At 41.4% G+C, this 19520-nt stretch overlaps 1 protein-coding gene across 5 annotated transcripts in view; it reads left to right on the top strand.

Annotated features, from left to right (window-relative positions):
- The window catches only part of GNPTAB (N-acetylglucosamine-1-phosphate transferase subunits alpha and beta), an 86877-nt gene that overhangs the window by 36997 nt on the left and 30360 nt on the right, over positions 1-19520 (top strand). For 2 of the 5 annotated variants that reach the window (XM_030323499.1, XM_030323498.1), the window contains exons 6-13: positions 3423-3487; positions 3756-3890; positions 11946-12107; positions 12825-13004; positions 13233-13403; positions 15573-15696; positions 17012-17215; positions 18090-19192. In XM_030323499.1, the coding sequence (XP_030179359.1) occupies positions 3423-3487; positions 3756-3890; positions 11946-12107; positions 12825-13004; positions 13233-13403; positions 15573-15696; positions 17012-17215; positions 18090-19192 (2144 nt within the window). The remainder of the gene's footprint in view (positions 1-3422; positions 3488-3755; positions 3891-11945; positions 12108-12824; positions 13005-13232; positions 13404-15572; positions 15697-17011; positions 17216-18089; positions 19193-19520) is intronic. The other 3 variants (XM_030323500.1, XM_030323501.1, XM_030323502.1) reach the window with 3 other exon arrangements.

Raw genomic sequence — 19520 nt, 5'->3', positions numbered from 1 at the left:
TATAAATAAAATCTGTATTAAACTATAGTCTTCTAAACATTGTTTTTGAATTCCCACCTGGGTTTCTGTTTGCCTGCCCTACTTACTCATTTGTTGAGTAAAGATTTGTTGGGCCATTGTGGTTGTTCCAGGAAAAAGGGAAATGGCAGAGAACAAAAAAGACACATTCCTACCTTCACGGAGCTCATATTTCTAGTGCGCCATAGACACATTCTTTATCCTCAATTATCTAGATGAAGGATTGCCAAATTCTTTCTTAAAGGATCAGATAATAAACATTTTGGGCTTTATGGGCCAAGAGGCAAACTGGAGGATATTATGTAGGCATTTATATAAGTATTTAACATTTAGCCTTGTTAAGATGTCAAAACTGTCCTTCACTTGGGGCTGTACTAAAACAGGCAGTGGTTAAGTTTTGGCCATGGAATGCCGACCCTGATCTCGATAAAACATTTGTTCCACATTTGATGTTCCATTTATCTCATTTAACCTCTTTTCAGTTAATTATCAAAAACTGTTGACTTTTTTTCTCTTTATGAAATACGTCATTTCTGCCCCTCCGATGACTTTGCTACCCTATCGAGTGGACAGTACTTCAACAGCCACACAGTGTAGCCCTGTAGCCTGGGCCTGGGTTTCCTCAGCAAAGTGGTTTTTCCAGTTAAGCTTATTCCCTTTGATCTATAGGAATTGAATTTTCTCCTGTGATAGATCACTTTACCTCTTGACTACACTGACCTTTACAAGGAATTATAAAGTGTTTCCTTGTAGCTTTCTCATGCTGGTTAAATTTGTACCCTTTGGGATCTTACAGAACTAATGTAATATACTCCCTTTCCCATGTGACATTTCTTTTCATTCTTACTCCTTTAGCTGTCTCTTAGGGGCTTGTGTTCTAGTTTGTTCTTCACAGAATGAGCTTTAGTTTCTGTTACTTTTATAGTGTACCAAGTAGAATAGAACCTTTTTTTCCCCACTGTGGTTCAGTCTGCAAAGAGAGTGGGTCTGTTCATTCAGTAAGTATTTATTATTGAGTGCATACTCTGTGCCAGGTACTTTTCTCAGTGCTGAAAATGAAGCAGTGAAGAGAGAGACAAAAATCTTTGCCCTCATTGAGTTTACCTCTTGGCAGAAGGAGACAGACAAATACAGCATACAAATAAATTATATAGTTTGTAGGACACAACTGGTGTACAGAAAAATTGAGCAGGGGAAATCAAGTGATAGGGGCAGACTCACTGAGAAGGTGATTTTTGAGTGAAAATTTAAAGTAGGTGGGAGGACCAGCAACATGAATATATGGGGAAGGAGTGATTCACTTAAGTGGAATAGCCACTGCAAAGTCCCTGAGGCAGGAGTGTGTCTGGCAGGGAGGCTGGTGTGGCTGGAATAGGGTGAACAAGGGAGAGGGGCAAGAGATAAGCCTAGAGAAGTAATGGGGAACATAGGGGGTCTGCCCTGGCAGCCATGGTGAGGACTTTGGCTTTAACTCAGAGTGCAGTGAGCAGTCATTAGAGGGTTTGAGTACAGGAGTGATCTGATCTGACTGATGTTCCAAAAGGAGCAGTCTGGCTGCTGTGGTGGGAATAAACTGAGGAGAGGCAAAGATAGAATCATTCAGGCAAGATTCAGGCAAGAGGGAAGGTGACTTGGATCAGAGTAGTGGAGAGAACAGGTTGGATTGAAGGTCAACCTAACAGGATTTCCTGATGGGTTGATGGTGGGGAATAGAGCCCCGCTTTCGGTGAGCCCCAGTTCCTTCTCTCTCTCTCTCTCTCTCTCTCTCTCTCTCTCTCTCTCTCTCTCCCTCTCTCCCCCTCTCCCCCTCTCCCTCTCTCCCTCTCTCCCTCTGACCTTCATGGACCCCTCTCTCTCTCTCTCTCTCTCTCTCCCTCCCTCCCTCCCTCCCTCCCTCCCCTCCCTCACTCAGCACCCTCTCTCTATTAAATAAATGAGTGAGTAAATTAATCAAGCAAGCAAGCACAGAATTACAGTAGAAATTCAGTATGGCCACAGCACATTGTTGACTCTTACTGAACTTGCCCTGGACTAAAACACCTGTCTTTCTAAAGAAACAATCCATGCTAATGCTCCAATACTTCTTAATTTATGCTCGTGTAGTTGGTTTTTGGTACCAGCTTAAAGGTCTTAACCTTTGTAGCAGATTTCATTTTGTTAGGTCTCACTCATTGCTCCAAATAAGAACTTTGGGGAACCCCTAGTATGTTATCCAGGATAATCACTTCTCTGTTGGCTTTATGTAAATCCACACATTTCATAGAAGCATGCCTTCTATGTTTTCCAAAACCTTGAAAGACTGTTGAACAACACAAACCTATGGCACGATCTTCGAAACCTCTCTCTAGGTTAATTGTGGCTTTATAATTTCAGTCTTCAGTCAGAATTGGTTATAATCCACTGAACTTAGGATCTAGGCTAAGTCTCTGTTATGTCCATAGAGATGACATGAGATGTCATTAGCTACCTTGCTGGAATTGTGCACAGATGACATACCACATCTCTCAGAGTTCTCTGATCTGCCAGCATAGGAGAGAGACAGAAAGAGACAGGTGCATATCTGATAAATTTATTTGTAATGAACTCATAATTCTTAGTGCTCAGTGCTTCCTTTAAAGATTAACCGTATACTGCAAAGGCTTTGATTTTTTTCATTGCTCACCAGTTCTATTTTTATGGTACCTCTGAAACTCTTTCCCAGGATCGACAGCTATCTTGACAGGCCAGACCCTGCTTTCCATGCCCATTTTGAAGATGACAGCCTTCTGACCTCTCCTGTTTTCCAAGATCCTTGGGATCTCCAGATGACAGCAGCAAGCTGATGATCTCATTTGTCCCTGTCACTTTAGAACCCTCTCCCAGTTGGGCTGTGTCATCGCCCCTCTGCACCCTCCAACTTAATCTGCTCTATTTGGCCTTACCTGATGAATTTTAGGAATTAATTGTCACCCTTGAGGGAACCCTAGGACCTACAGTGGTTCCCTGCTGTTAATCATAATGCCATTGGCGTGGCTTTCAAGGGCCTTTCTTCTGGTTACCCCTTTTTCCTAGTACCCACCACTCCCAAATGTTTTACTTGTGCCAAATAATTCTTTTTTTTTTATTTTTTATTAAATATGTCGATGTTTGCTCCTACATCTGCGATTCTCTCAATCTGTCGTCTTCATGTTTCTGCTGCCTGTATGAATCTCTTCTACAGCACTGCAAAATTTAGCATTTAATTGCACACTGGTATTACATCATTCCCCTTTTGTTGGATGGGTTAATTTTGTTTCCCCCAGCTACCTATTTTTGAGACCATATAACAGTCTGCTATACAGTCTCAAAATGCTTTGTAGTGTCCTGGCAGATATCATAGTAGTATTCATTAAGAATGTGCTTGCTTATTGTATTCTTTATTGTAGTTGAAGATGCCCAGAATGGAATGTTTAAAGGAAACAGCAAACAGACAGTTTGGAGGGGCTATTTGGTATGTTATTTTAAATCAATTGTATTTATACAGTAGGTTAGAATAAAAGTATAAGTAATAAAGCTGTTTTACCTTGAGAGGCTTTTTGATACTTTTCCTCTTAGCCTAGCTTACAAGTATTAATGAGTGCCGATTTAAGTAACTGTAATGTTCTGATTTTGAAGCTGGTAGATAGATGTAGTAAATCTTTACTAGTTTTCCCAGCTGTAAGTTTTTACCAGCCATATGGTGTGGAGAGTGAGTTGTGTTTTTCCCTCTCTTATTTTAGACCACGGATAAAGAAGTCCCTGGGTTAGTGCTAATGCAAGATTTGGCTTTCCTGAGTGGATTTCCACTGACATTCAAGGAAACAAATCAACTAAAAACAAAATTGCCAGAAACTCTTTCTTCTAAAATAAAACTGGTAAGAGCATAGGAACTGAGCAGTGAGTATAACACATTTCATGTAATGCCCAACTGTTCTCTGTGGTCCATTTGAATTCTAGCATAGCTGATAGTCACAAGCAGAGCAGGTCTCTATTCTGCCACAGTGTTGTCTTTCTTTATGGAAGATCCTTACTCTTTTTATTTGGGCAAAAGTTGCAGAGTCTTACTTGGTTTACTGGATTCCCAGACAGAAACATGATTCATTTGTTTAACAAATGAGCTCCTACTGTGTCTCAGGTGCTGTTACACCTGCTGAGAGTATAGCAGTAGACAAAACAGACAAAAGCCCTGGTGGAGCTGACAGTGCAAGGAAATGGAAGCACAGAGGAGGGAGTAGGGGAGGTCAAACTCACAGTAAGTAGATAGGGACTGCAGCCTGAGCCTTTATTAAGAGCCTTCACTCATAGAGGGAGGATGCGTCAGATACTTGGAATTTTGATAACGTGAAAGCCTTCTTCACTAGTAGCTAATTGAGCCACCAACGTATTTAGAACTTGTACCTATTAACTCTATATGTTTTTGTTTTTTTTCTAAAATTTTTTATAACATGTATTAATTTTTGAGAGAGAGAGAGTGTAAGTCAGGGAGGAGCAGAAAGAGAGAGACACAGAATCTGAAGCAGGCTCCAGGCTCTGAGTTGTCAGCACAGAGCCCAACATGGTGCTCGAACCCACAGACCGCTACATCATGACCTGAGCCAAAGTTGGATGCTCAACTGACTGAGTCACCCAGGCACCCCTAACTCTTAATGCTGTGATGCCATTTGTTAGGGTTGACTCTGGAGGCTGACCCAAGACATGCCTTTTCCTTAACATTTATTGTTTTCAAGCCACTTGCTCTATTGTGTGGGTGTTCTTTCCTTTTGACCTTATGTCAAGACGCCTGCGGTTCTGTCAGAAACATTCTGGGTTATGAAACATGAATGCCTTTTTCTTAGAACAGAAGGCATAAAGTTCTGGGCTCAGAAATTTTTAGGGTCTGGTTTTCTTGATTTTGCAAGGAAACATTCTTTAAATTCTGCCACGGTTAGGTTCCTGATTCTTACTTCCTTCTATTGATGTCGTTTAACAATTTAGAGGTGAAAGGGTAGAGATGAGGAAGCAGTGGCGGGGGAGAGCAGTGATTGGAGAGTTCTTGAGTTCCTGTCTTGACCATATTTTTTATACCCTGCCCCACCCCTAAAGTTCCCTTTAACTTCTTTTCTCCATAAATGTACCACTGTTTTAAGATATACTACATCACCTCTGTAAGTGCGATGGTAATAGAATGATATTTATATTCTTTCTTTTTTTCATATTCTCCTAAGTTTTTTTTTATGGTACCTGGAAATATGGTAGTGTGCAGCTAGATCAGGGTTGAATTATTACTTATCTTCAGTTATTTAAAAATAGATACTCCTCCTTCCTCTAAGTTTTTTTTTTTTTTTTGTTTAAATTGAAAAAGTTTGACATAACACTGTGTAAATTTAAGGTGTACAACATGTTACTTTTTTTTTTTTTAATGTTTATTTTGAGAGAGAATGAGCGAGCAGGAGAGAGGCAGAGAGAGAGGAAGAGAGACTCCCAGGCAGGCTTCACGCTGTTAGCAAAGAGCCTGATGCAGGGCCCAATCTCACAAACTGTGAGATCATGCATGACCTGAGCTGAAACCAAGAATCGTCCGCTTAACCGACTGAGCCACCCAGGTGCCCCTATGATATGTTACTTTAAATACATTTGTGTATTGTAATATGATTGCCATGGTAGCAGTATTTATCACTACATAATTATAGCACAGTATTGTCTATATTGATTACACTGTGTATTAGCTCTCTCTGGCTTCTTTATTACTCATTGCAAAGTTTGTGTTTTAAAACATCGGTCTTATTCCCCAGTCCCCCATCCCCTGGTAAATACCATTTTACTCTGTTTTTTATGAGTTTGACTTTTTTGGACTCCACATACAATTTGTCTTTCTCTGACTTGCCTCACTTATTAGTGTAATGTACTAAGCATTAGGTCCATCTATGTTGTAACAGATAGCAGGATATCCTCCTCTCTCACGGCCAAATGGAATAGTATTATATTCCATTATGTATATATACTACATCTTTTTTTTTTTTTTTTTTTTTAATCTGTTCACCTGTTGATGGGCATTTTGGTTGTTTCCATATCGTGGCTATTGTGAATAATGCTGTAATAAACATGGGAGTGCAGATGTCTCTTCAAAATCCTGTTTTCATTTCCTTTGGATATATGCCCAGAAGTGGAATTGCTGCATCATATGGTAGGTTTATTTTTAATTTTTTAAGGAACCTCCATATTGTTTTCCATAGTGGTTGGACCAATTTACATTTCCACCAAGAGTGGACAAGGGTTCCATTTTCTCCACGTCCTTGCCAGCACTTGTTGTCTCTTGACTTCTTGATAGTAGCCATTCTGACAGGTATGAGGTGGTATCTCATTGTGGTTTTGATTTGTATTTCCTTGATGATGAGTGATACTGAACATCTTTTCATGTCTGCTGACCACTTTAATGTTCTCTTTCATAAAATGTCTACTTAGTTCTGTTCATTCTAATTTATTGTTTATTTATTTATTTATTTCTCCTTTTTAAATTGGATTTTGTTGTTGTTGTTAAGCTGTATGAGGTCTTTATATTTTGGATATTAACCCCATTATCCAATATATGGTTTGCAAAAATTTCCTCCCATTCTTTAGGTTTTCTTTTCATTTTGTTAATTGTTTCTTGTTGTGTAGAAGTTGTTGAGTTTGATGTAGTCTCATTTATTGATTTTTTATTTTGTTGTTTGTGCTTTTGGCATCACTTCCAGAAACTCATTGCCAAGATTGCTATGGAGGAGATCTTTCCCTTTGTTTTCTTCTACGAGTTTTATGGTATCAAGTCTTATGTTTAAGTCTCTGATCATTTGTAGCCAATTTATGTGTGTGGTGGGAAGGAGGGATCCCTCTTTTCACTGTTGTGCATGTGTTTTTCTCCCATCACTTATTTTTCGTACTGATTTGGACAGATAAAAGCATAGATTAGCATTCGTTTCCCCCGATGTTTATTTAGCTTCTTGGCTTCCAAGCTATTGGTTCGAGAATTATAGACACGTGTAGCTGTACTTCTGACTGTTAGCTCAACTTCCTTATGCAGAAAGAATGACATTCTTGAATCTGTTTATGTGATTCCAAGTGTAATACATTTTTAAAGGAAAGAAGGTTCATGATACATCTCCATCCTCCACTCGGGTTTGACCACCCCACTGCTCTTTGGCTGCTGCAGGTGCTCACCAGTGCTGACGGCTTTTGGTGCGTCTGTTGGTGGATGGGTGTGTGCCACCAAAGAATGCCAATCCAAGTAGCAGTTAACCCTTCAGCAAACTATTTTGGGTATGGAGTGGTGTGTGCAGGTAGAAGTAGGGCGGGGGAGTAACTTGAATTGGACGAGGAGTACCAGCAAGCTCTGTGCTCTGTGCATGATGATACCCCCTTCCACCATTCATTCACCCAGCTGGAGCTTTATTTGGACTCCCAGACTTGTCTTTGTGGAGGCTATCACCCCCTCTGAGGGTCAGGCTGAGTACCCACAACATTCATCACAGGTCATTTTCCTGATGCGATCAATTTCAGGGATTAGAACTTCTGGTTTTTGTAGGCTAAAGAGAAAATGACAAAGGGGAACAAGAGGAGTGTATCAGCAGTTGAGGCCAATTCTTCGAGTGACTGTTTTTCTGTAGGTTCCTCTTCCTGGTTTTATTATGAATACCTTGAGAATGAAGTTTCCTGTCACTGGGTTCCCAGTCCATTTAGAGTGTGAGCTTTTAGTAAATGTCTGCTGTTTGCCAGGGAGTGTGCTAAGGATCACTGAGTGAATAAAAGCATTTAAATAATTTTTGGGGGTGATCACTTCCAAGTAAGTGTTTATACAGTGTTGTAGGAACACCTGGGCTTTAGTTGTACTGGGGCAAGGAAGGCTTTGCAGAATAGAAGGAATCTTAGCTGGGCCCTGAACACAGCAGCCGTTCTCCTGGCAGAGAAGGGAGGGGGAAGGACCATTCCAACAGTAGGGAACAGCTTGAGCAAAGGACTGGAGGCCTATAAGTCAATGGTTTCCTGAAAACCAAGGCAGCTGGTTCCCGGAGGCTAGAAACCAGGCAGGGATTTTGCTGGTGCTGAGAAAGGGGAAAAGAGATTGAGGCCAGATTGAGAAAGACCTCCTGTTAAGGTGCCTGAACTTTATCCTGGAGACAGGGGGCAACCAGGAACACTTAATCTGTTTCTAAGGAATGTAATAGGTGAAGGTATGGTAGGCAGAGATTAAGCAAGATGAGGCTGTGCAAAAAACCAGTTCAGCCACTGTGGCTATAGCCCAGCAAGATGTTCAGGTTCAGCAAGTGCCTTGGCAATGGTGCCAGTGATGAGAATGGTTCCAAAAACATCTGCAAGAAATCCTCAGCATGACCTAGTGACTTATTAGCCATTGGTGAGAGGGAAGGAAAAATGAAAGGGGAAGTGGATGTTACTAGTGAAGATGGAAGTGATGGCTTTAACCACATTTGGAGCCTCCATGGGAGAAGCAAGTTTTTTGGAAAGGGAATCCAGAGCTTAGCTTAGGGCATGTTATGTTAGAGGTGCTTTGTGGCATGTGGGAGAAGAGGGCTATTGGACACTGGACTTCAGGACCTAAACGAGCTGGACCGTTTTGCCCTCCCAGGGTCCTCCAGGAGGACTTGAGGTAGGCCTGTGGCCTCTGAGTCACCCAGGGCTCGGTTCTGTCCTTCAGACCCTGCCTGGGCATGAGTGCCCAGGACAGGCACTGCCTGTTCACTTGTGTACCCCTCATGATTACCACAGGGCCTGGCACCTAGGGGCCCACTCCAGAAATGCTTGTGGAAGGCATGAGCAAGAAGAAATGCTGTGACTGAGAACATACCTGCCGTGTACCATGGCCTGGAATATAAAGGGAAATGTTTGAGCAGTGTGATTATTCTAAGAAGTCACTTTGGGTTTTGGTACCATAGTCATATACGTACAACTTTGCATTTATCGTTCTGTTTAGAGCAAAACCAGAATCTCCTCACTCCCGAGGAGGGGAAGTAGGGTTGAATGTAGTTGCAGTTGCAGAACAATAGATTTGAATTCATTAAAACTTTTATGTGGCCTATAGTTTTACAAATAAATCTTTTCTATTAAAAGCTTTCTAGTTTGATGTGATTAATAACCCTTTATCTGTAGAATTTTTGTACATGATGGACACAGAATTCACCTTTTGGGAAATGAGATTATCCTTTGGTCTTTATTTTTAGCTCACTCTAAATCATTCTGTATTTTCAGACATTTTTACTAATAGTGGAGTTTTCACTTGTTTTTTGATTTTTTTGTTCACTTCTTTAACATATGTTAGAGCATGTGGAAAAATCTTCCCAAAGCTCTCAAGTACATTCTACCATTTGGCTTATGATTCAGCACTACTGGTTGCTGAGTGAGTGTGCAAAAGAAGTAGAGAACATGGACTTATCTTCAAGCTACTTAGAATCATGTTTTGGAGATAGTATGTGTGCATGTGAAGTGTTCAAGCAGCAAGACAAGACAGTGTAATATTTGGTATCGAGCAGAGTGGCAGAGGCTTCGGGTTGGCATTTAGAGATAGGAAAGGTCTATGTGGATTAGAGACATGAGAGAAGTTTTCAAAGACTAAGAGCCTGTACAGATCCTTGAAGGCTGACCAGGGTGTTTGTTCCGACAGGAAGGACAGTGCGGGTGGGGTGAGAACAGCATATTGTCCTACCTGGACTCTGTTCCCTCAAACCTCTATTCAAGGCACATTCAAGGTAACAGTAAATTATTGTAATACTGTATTGATGCCCATTTTAGTGACTTCCCTGAAATTACCTTATGCACCTGCTCTTTTAAAGGATAGTACCCTTTGGCCTGTTTTATTCCTAAAGTAGGCACTTCAGTAGATTAAACAAACAACTCTGGAACTGATTTTAGTTTTAGAAAATTCTTGAGTTGTCTAATTACTGGAATGAGTTTATTTTTCATTTATATTAGTTGGCATGTTTTTCCCCTAACCTTATGCCACCATGTATAGGTATATCAATCCATTATTCTAGATAATGCTATAGTAAACAAACATCCTGAAATCTCTGGCTTAAAAATAACAAACCTTTATTTCTCCATCAGGTTAAAGAAATGTCTGTTGTGGGTCTGCAGTGGGTGGATGTAGAAGTTGTTCTCTCTTTGAGAAACTTATAATTTAAAGAACTTAGAGGAAATGATAGTTTCACATAAGAAGCTATATATGGAGGCAGTTGCCCATAGTTGCCCAAACTAGGAACTCCAGCCTTGGGCACTTACTACACCCACTTTTCCTTACCACCTCCTGTCTCCCTGCAGAAGTAATTAAGTGTCCAGGATTAGGGTGCCACCTAGTGGCTATCAGAGGATACTTCCTCCCCAACTTTTTCACCATGTTTCAACATGCTTCATGTTTCAACATGTTTCAACATGTTTCAACATGTTTCAACATGTAAATAGTTCCTGAAGCTCTTTACCTTTTATCTTTCTAATTAGGAAAATGTCTATGAAATTTCAGAATGGTTTCCCAGACTACAATCATTTCGGATAGAAGAGATTAAGATAAGGATATTTACCCAATGTTAAAACACTACATTTATAAACATTTGGTGATTTTATATTCCAGGGAGCCCTCAGAGGTGCTGTGGGAGGCAGTGAGGGAGGGAGGGGAGGAGTAGGGGAGGCTGGGGTGGGCAGTGAGACTCGGTAGATGTCCGGATAGAAGAATATCTGCCCTGCCTCCTACCTGTCCCACCACATAGCAAGGTAGGATATGACAGCAGTGGGAGCTGACCTTCGGTGAGTGCTTAGTATATGCCAGGTGCCATTAGCATGGAAGAAAGTAATCTGTCAGAAGACAGTTTCCACTTGTGCATGGACATGCCCATACACCCACACACAATTTGTGTTAAGGGGAAAAATATAAATGAAATTCTAACTTTAGCTTCTAGTTTTTGGCATAAATAAGCTGAGGAAACATTGAAAGATGAGGTAAATATAGTCATGTGGCATATACAAGAGTTCAAAATGAGCCCATAATGATTTATGTTTGCTCTGTTTTATAAAGGATGCCATAAATTAAGGAACTGGCCCTGTTAGAAGAGTCAGTTGGGCAGAAGGTTTTGCTTTCCAAGATTAGTAGTTTCTAATCCTCCCTACCCTTTAAGGTCTGAAAGCCTCTTTTCATAGGAAATTGAATGATACAGAGTTAGAACATGAAACAGCTCAAGGGTGGTGTGGACTCTGGTAGTGGTGGGAAAGCCTGTTTGTAAAACATGTTGATGTTTGTGATGTTCCCTTAGACATGATTTCTTTGAAAGCTTTGCCCCCAAAAGCGCTTTTCCTATGGAAGTCCTACAGTCAGTCCTGTCAAAGGTGCTCCTCTTAAATGTGGAGCACAGAAGCCGATTGGAGGCCCTGCTAACAGGCGTGCTCTCTGCCAGTCTGGGCAGTTACTTTGCAGGTTTCTCCCAGTAGAAGCAGATTGGTAATATTCTAGAACAAAGGTCACAATTGGTGACCAGTTGTGTTTTGTTTGAGAGCATGACCATCAAAAACATTCGAGTCAGCCTTGAAAAATGGGGAGATTTCTTACAACACTCGGGGATCCTGGTGTCTCAGGATCTGGCCGCACTTGTCAATGTTGAGCAGTGGCTGCAGCTTGTGGATGGCCCTGAAATGTCCCATTTCCCACAACTCCACCACTCGCTCTGCTTTACATGCCTGGTCTCTTCCGTTCACTTGGGAAGTGTGTCTGGCCTGTTCAGGTCTTCTTTTGGTGATAATAGCCTTACTAGTTCATAATCTATATAAAGAGATACATTTAATCTTTAAATATATATACAATATATTTAAGTATGCATCATACACTATGTATATATTTAAAGATTAAAGATCAAACTGGGATCAAACGTGTCTCTTCTTTGAGGTTGAGTTTTTCTACGTGTAACCCTTCTGTTATTTTACAGTTGCAGTTGTATTCAGAGGCCAGTGTAGCACTTCTGAAACTGAATAACCCCAAAGATTTCCAAGAACTGAATAAGCAGACCAAGAAGAACATGACCATTGAGGGAAAAGAACTGACTATAAGTCCTGCGTATTTATTGTGGGACCTGAGTGCCATCAGCCAGGTAAGGCATGAACCTGGATCAAGGGTTTAGATTGTTAAAGATTTGTAAGTCATTATATTAGAAGGAAGAGGATTTCCAGAGAGAGGAGTTGATTGGAACTTTTCTAATTTTCCAATCACTGCCATTGGTTAACATTAACCGAAGTGACCTAGAATCAGATCCGAGAAACTTCTCTCTTTAGAAAGTGCAAAAGGGGGCAACTGGGTAGCTCAGTTGGTTAAGTGTCCAACTCTTGATTTCAGCTCAGATCATGAGCTCACGGGTTTGTGAGATTGGGATTCTCTCTTTCTGTGCCCCCACTCATGCACACACTTGCTAGCTCTCTTAGAATAAATAAACTTAAAAAAAATTAAAAAGTACAAAAAAAAGTTGGGTACGTATGTATGTATGTATTTATTTAGAGGTGGGGAGGGGCGGAGAGAGAGAGAATCCCAAGCAGGTTCCACACTCCTGGTGGAGCTTGATGTGTGGCTTGGTCCCATGACCTGAGCTGAAATTAAGAGTTTGATGCTTAACCAAATGAGCCACCCAGGCACCCTTATGTTGTTGTTTTAAATATGCCAAGTGTTTCGCATTTTTTTGTAAAGTTCAAATGTAGGGCTTGGTCTTTAAAAGTCTGCCAGAGCCTGAGAGCAGATTGGGCAGAGGGATAGCCAGGAGGAGAAGGTATGACTTAAGTGGTATTTTACATCTTCACGTGTGAAATGGTTTTCTCAGTCTAAGCAGGATGAAGATGTTTCTGCCAGCCGTTTTGAAGATAATGAAGAGCTGAGATACTCCCTGCGATCCATTGAGAGGCATGCTCCATGGGTTCGGAATATTTTCATTGTCACCAATGGGCAGATTCCCTCTTGGCTGAACCTTGATAATCCTCGAGTGACAATAGTCACACACCAGGTCCATGACTTTCCATGTATCACAAGGCTGTGGTTTTTCTGTTGCTCACTGCACCTTTACCTATCCCTCATTTCATTCCCTGTACCCTCCCCCTCCCCACCTGCATCCCCTTCATTTTTCTTCTCATCTCCCTTCCTTCCTCCCATAACCAAAACCAAAACCAAAACCAAACGATTCTTATCCGCCCTCTTTTTCTCTTGCCTTTTTATGTCGTCATTTGCTTAAAAGGATGTTTTTCGAAATTTGAGCCACTTGCCTACCTTTAGTTCACCTGCTATTGAAAGCCACATTCATCGCATCGAAGGGCTGTCCCAGAAGTTTATTTATCTGAACGACGATGTCATGTTTGGGAAGGATGTGTGGCCAGATGATTTTTATAGTCACTCGAAAGGTCAGAAGGTGAGTGCCTAAGAGGAAGGGATGCCTAGCTTAGAAGTCACTTAGAAGTTATAAACAGTAGGTCAGGACATCGAGTATGCGTACTACTGTATTCAGTTTTGAGTGCTAAGCTCAGGAGAGTTAATAATTTGGGAGTACAAAAACTGTTCCCTAGTAGTTTTTTACTTTTCTGCCCTGTCAGACACCTAGAACCCACGTTCTAAATTATTCTATTACAATAACAGCAGAAAAAAGTAGAGTCACTATGAAATATGAAATCGTGGTTAGAACATCAGCAAAATGGCCAGGATAAAAGTGAGCTCACTTTTCTGCTTACAGCCATGGATAAAATTTCATTTAAGGCAGTGGTCTCACTCTGGCTTTGAGAGGCATGATGGGGAAGTGGCTTTGAGCACAGAGCCCGGAGCAACGGTTGAGGACCGTCCTGGGCCAGTGACTAGATGTGGGTTTCCTGTCTGCAAAGTGCGGAAGCTAGGAGTACACCTGTGGCGCTGTTGGAGGGAATCAGTGATGAGTTGGAGACTTAGTCATAAGCTTTTAAGTGCCAAGGTCACGATCTCGCAGTCCGTGAGTTCGAGCCCCGCGTCAGGCTCTGGGCTGATGGCTCAGAGCCTGGAGCCTGTTTCCGATTCTGTGTCTCCCTCTCTCTCTGCCCCTCCCCCATTCATGCTCTGTCTCTCTCTGTCCCAAAAATAAATAAACGTTGAAAAAAAAAAAAAATTTTAAGTGCCAGAACCCTGCAGGTGGAAGTGCTAACTGCACAAAGCTACTTTCCTGTTGCTGTTTATGCTGCCCCAGAGTGCTCATCCTCTCCTCCCCTGTTCACTTGCCTCCTCTGTGTTTGTGGGGCTGCCACGCTGAGCTGCGGCTCGGCAGTGGAGACGTACAGAATCAGGGCCTTGAACGGCGATTTCCGTGCCGGCAGGTATGCCCTGGTGCGAAGAGTGGGAGTTCAGGAGGCTGAAATCCGGGCCAGAGACTAATTCCCATCTGAACTGAAGTGAACTTTGAAGAACAAATAGGAGTTAACTAGATGAAGAAAGACACTCCAAGTAGATGGAGCACGCAGAGGCATGGAGTGCATTTTTTAAAAAATTAATTTAATTTAAAAAGTAACCTTGTGGGGCGCCTGAGTGGCTCAGTCGGTTAAGTGTCCGATTTCAGCTCAGGTCATGATCTCACCACTCATGAGTTCGAGCCCCGTGTGGGGCTCTGTGCTGAGGGCTCAGAGCCTGGAGCTTGCTTCTGATTCTGTGTCTTCCTCTCTCTCTGCCCCTCCCCTGCTCATGCTCTGTCTCTATCTCCCAAAAATAAATAAACATTGAAAAAAATTAAAAAAAAAAAAAAAATAAGGGCGCCTAGGTGGCTCAGTCAGTTAAGTGTCTGACTTCAGCCCGGGTCATGATGTCACAGTTTGTGAGTTCGAGCCCCGTGTCAGGCTCTGTGCTGACAGCTCAGGGCCTGGAGCCTGCTTCAGATTCTGTGTTGTCTTCTGTCTCTGCCCCTCCCATGCTCATGGTCTGTCTCTCTGTCTCTCAATAATAAATAAACATTAAAAAAAAAAAAAAGTAACCTTGTACCTTGTCACTCATTTTGAAAGCAGGTGAGTTCACAACTCAGAACACTGTGCTGATAATGTATCACAGGACCTTATGCACAGACGTAAGGATATTGAGAGTTCCATCTGCTGCTTTTCTCAGCCTTGGGACAAGATTATACATAAACACATTTGGGAGTTAATGACAGTTGTTAACAGAAAAGCAGTGACTTGTATGATATACTTTCCACCTGCTTTGTCACGTTTTTTATTCACATTCAAGCCTGACATGTTGCTATTTTATTTCAAAATACATTGTAAGACCATGTGAAAAACTAACCCATGAATTGAGTCCTTGTCTGCTTTCCTTGAGTAATGGAAAAGAGTAAATGTACTTAGTAAGAATCATCAACAGAGCAGGAGGACTTTGCAAACTATTGCAGGTACCTGCAGACTTAATGCAATGTATGCCACATGGATGCAGACAGCCCAGGGAAAATTGTAACCTTTTCTAGAGGCTCACTCAATTTCTTTTCTTTTTTTTCCTTTTCTTCTTCTTCTGTTTTTTAAAAGGAATCCTACTTTGAGATTGGAACGTGTCAGAAACCATTTTCTTTCTGGCTTTGTCCTAGGTTTATTTGACATGGCCTGTGCCAAACTGTGCTGAGGGCTGCCCGGGTTCCTGGATCAAAGATGGCTATTGTGACAAGGCTTGTAATAATTCAGCCTGTGATTGGGATGGTGGTGACTGCTCTGGTAAGGGTGTGTTCACATGTAATTTGTTCATGTTTATGGACTTTTTTCATTCTTTTTTTTTTTTTTTAACGTTTATTTTTGAGAGAGAGATTGAGCAAGTGAGAGTTGGGGTGGGCAGAAAGAGAGGGGATAGAGCATCCAAAGCGGGCTCCATGCTGACAGCAGCGAGCCCGACTCAGGGCTTGAACCCACAAACTGCGAGATCATGACCTGAGCCGAAGTCAGATACTTAACCAACTGAGCCACCCAGGCACCCCTGAACGGTTTTTCATTCTTAGTCATTATTGAGTATGTACAGTGACTTAAACATTCTGCTTGTATGAAAACAATCAGTAATCCATAGATTCTGGAGATAGTAGGGCTAGTGTCCCCATGTAGATCAGTTTTTTCATATTCTCCATTGTTGAGGGCATATTTCCATGCTGGCCCTGCACTTGAAAATGCCTTTTATTATTTAAAATACGAGAATCAGGAATAGCCTTAATTATGTAAACTCAAGAGCAAGAATCACTCTGACTCAGTCTTGTAGGAGCTCACAGCTGGTGGTTTTCAGCAGCAGCTTGCTGTTAGGGAGTAACTAAAGAGAAATAAAGATCTTCTGTCTTCAGCATCCCCCTTACATGGTTATGTTTACACTTGTTGATAATAACGTGTTTTTACATTTGTTGATTGCCTTTCAGTTTATAAAGCATTCTCCATTATCCACTTGAATTTTTTTAGTCACCTAAGGAAGAGAGAATATGTGCACAGGTATCATTCCCATATTCCACATGCGGAAACAGATTTGGAAACGTGTTGAGTATTAGAAAAAGCAAAGCTTTAAGTTGTAGTCTGGTCAGATCTATCCGATGCACTGAAAAATATAAGCAGCTGCAATGAGAGGATGCAGACATACCCGGTGGATCTGTGCAGTCCAGAGAACTCAGCCCCTAATAGAACATTAACATTTGGTAGTGATTATTGGCACCCATATTTGGACATGTTTCGGCAGTTCTGACAGTCAGTCTTCAATAACCTCTTCCTGTTTCCCTGCTCCTCCACACAACCTCCACACGCCCCCCACACGCCCCTTGGAGCAAGTTTGTACTTCAGGGCTGCACAGCTAGTAAGTGCCAAGGCCTGGTCATCCCATGCCTAATCCTCTGGCAAGTGATGTCCCCTTTTCAGTTTGTTTTCTTCTTAAGGTACATGAAATCTGGGTGAACCTTTTCTGGCTGAAATGTAGGCATTCATCTCAATAGCACTATTGAGAAAGAGAAACTTTTGTTGAAGATGATAAGCACAGCAGGATCCTGTTCTCTTCCTTCCTCTACAGGTAACAGTGGCGGCAGTCGCTACGTCGCAGGAGGCGGGGGTACTGGGAGTATTGGAATTGGACAGCCCTGGCAGTTTGGCGGAGGTCTAAACAGTGTTTCTTACTGTAATCAAGGATGTGCTAATTCCTGGCTTGCTGATAAGTTCTGTGACCAGGCTTGCAATGTCTTGTCCTGTGGGTTTGATGCTGGCGACTGTGGGCAAGGTATATTTATTGCCGTAAAACATATTTAGAATAAGGGGATCAAAATCCTTGATGAGTAGAGGGGAGTTTGTATTGTTGTTATTTAAACTAATTACTCTCTATGTATTCTTCACCCATCCTTGCATTCAAACTAGCAGTAAGTGAAAAGTAAGAGATCTTTAAAAAATAGTAGATAGTGGAGCTGCTGCTTTTCCTGCTATTGCACCAGTCTGGCTGATTTTGTACTAAGCAGATATACCTTTGCTGAAAATATATAGTAAAGGTTTAATTTAGAAATAATAAAAAGAGACCTTATAACGTACTAAATCCAATATAATGAATATTGGATCTTTTTTTTTTAGTGTTTATTTTGAGAGAGAGTGAGAGAGAGATAGAGGGAGAGAACAAGCAGGGTAGAGAGGCAGTGAGAGAGAGAGAGAGAGAGAGAATATCCCAAGCAGGCTCCACCATCAGCACAGAGCCTGATGTGGGGCTCGGTCCCACAACCCTTGGATCATGACCTGAGCTGAAATCAAGAGTTGGATGCTCAACCAGCTGAACCACCCACGTGCCCCTGGATCTTGCTGATAGCTTATCAGTGGTGGTCGTTTGGGCAGAATGTCATACTTTTTCAAATGGACACAAAGCTGAAAGTTCATCACTGAAATTTGCCATATCTCTATAGTAAGTTAGACTCTGCATTTCATGTTAATAGTGATTGCTTCAGATAGTAAAATGAGCCCTATAACAGCAGCTCTTGTGTTAGAATGTTTGACTATTTTGAAGTCAATTTAAAGTCATTCTTAGAAAGTGAAGACTCAAACCCTCAGAATTAAAGGAAAAGGAGGGGAAAATGCCTCATTTTTTAAAGTCATGTTTGTGTTTTTTCCTCTAGATCATTTTCATGAATTGTATAAAGTAACACTTCTCCCAAACCAGACTCACTATGTTATTCCAAAAGGTGAATGCCTGCCTTATTTCAGCTTTGCAGAAATAGCCAAAAGAGGAATTGAAGGTGCCTATAGCGACAACCCAATAATTCGACATGCTTCCATTGCCAATAAGTGGAAAACCATCCACCTCATAATGCACAGTGGAATGAATGCAACCACAATACATTTTAATCTCACGTTTCAAAATACAAACGATGAAGAGTTCAAAATTCAGATAATAGTAGAGGTTGACACGAGAGAGGAACCCAAAGTGAATTCTACAACCCAGAAATCTTACCAAAATTTGGTTAGCCCCACGACACTTCTACCAGAGGCAGAAATCCTGTTTGAAGATATTCCTGAAGAGAAACGTTTTCCAAAGTTCAAGAGACATGATGGCAACACAACAGGAAGATTCCAAGTGGAGATGAAAATTCCCCAAGTGAATATTTCACTCCTTCCGAAAGAGGCCCAGTTGAGTCTCAGTAACTTGGATTTGCAACTAGAACGTGGAGACATCACTGTGAAAGGGTACAACCTGTCCAAGTCAGCTTTGCTGAGATCATTTCTGAAGAACGTACCAGATGCTAAAATAAAAAGAAATCAAGCTATAATAACAGATGAAAGAAATGACAGTGTAGAGGCCCCACTGGAAAAACAGGTTCACAAAAGCATCTTGCCATATAGCTTGGGAACATTTGAAAGATTACAGAAGTCAACTTTTCCGGCAGCAACAGTAAAAGTGAATGGCCACTACCAGAGTCAGAATCCACCCCCAGACTTAGAAATGGAAGGCAAATTTAGATCTGAAATTCTGATCCAAGAAGTAAGAGGCGAAAGTGTGTCAAAAGAAAAACTCTCATCTCGAATTGTTCCACTGCAAGACCAGGTGGCAAAAGAAAAAATCACAGGGAAAGAACAAGAGAAACACAGAATGGAGGAAAATGTGAACAATTATATCGATGTTAATGAAGTATTACCTGGCAGAAAACTGCAGCATCACGCAGACAGTTACCTGGGCTTTTTGCCATGGGAGAAAAAAAAATATTTCCAAGATCTTCTTGATGTAAGTTACATCCAGCCTAATTGCGTCCCATGCTCAGGAAGAAATAAATAACCTTGTGAGTAATAACTATAATAGGTGCCATTTATTTAGGACTTCCTGTGCCAACCATTGGACTAAATTTTTTTTTTTTTAAGGTCGTTTAATATAATTGTCCCAATACCCTTAACATAAAAATACCTTATAAGGTTATCTACTGTCAGGATCCCCATGCTACAGTTTAGAGTGAAACAGCCTTAGAGTGAATGAGTTGGGAAGTTAGCCAGGAGCAGGCCCCGAGTAAGTAGTGGAACAGGGATAGTACCTTACCTTCACTTGGCAGGTTGTGATT

Source organism: Lynx canadensis, chromosome B4 (assembly GCF_007474595.2).
Source record: "Lynx canadensis isolate LIC74 chromosome B4, mLynCan4.pri.v2, whole genome shotgun sequence".
In the NCBI taxonomy this organism is placed as follows: Eukaryota; Metazoa; Chordata; class Mammalia; order Carnivora; family Felidae; genus Lynx; species Lynx canadensis.
This window is presented reverse-complemented; position numbering and strand designations above follow the sequence as displayed.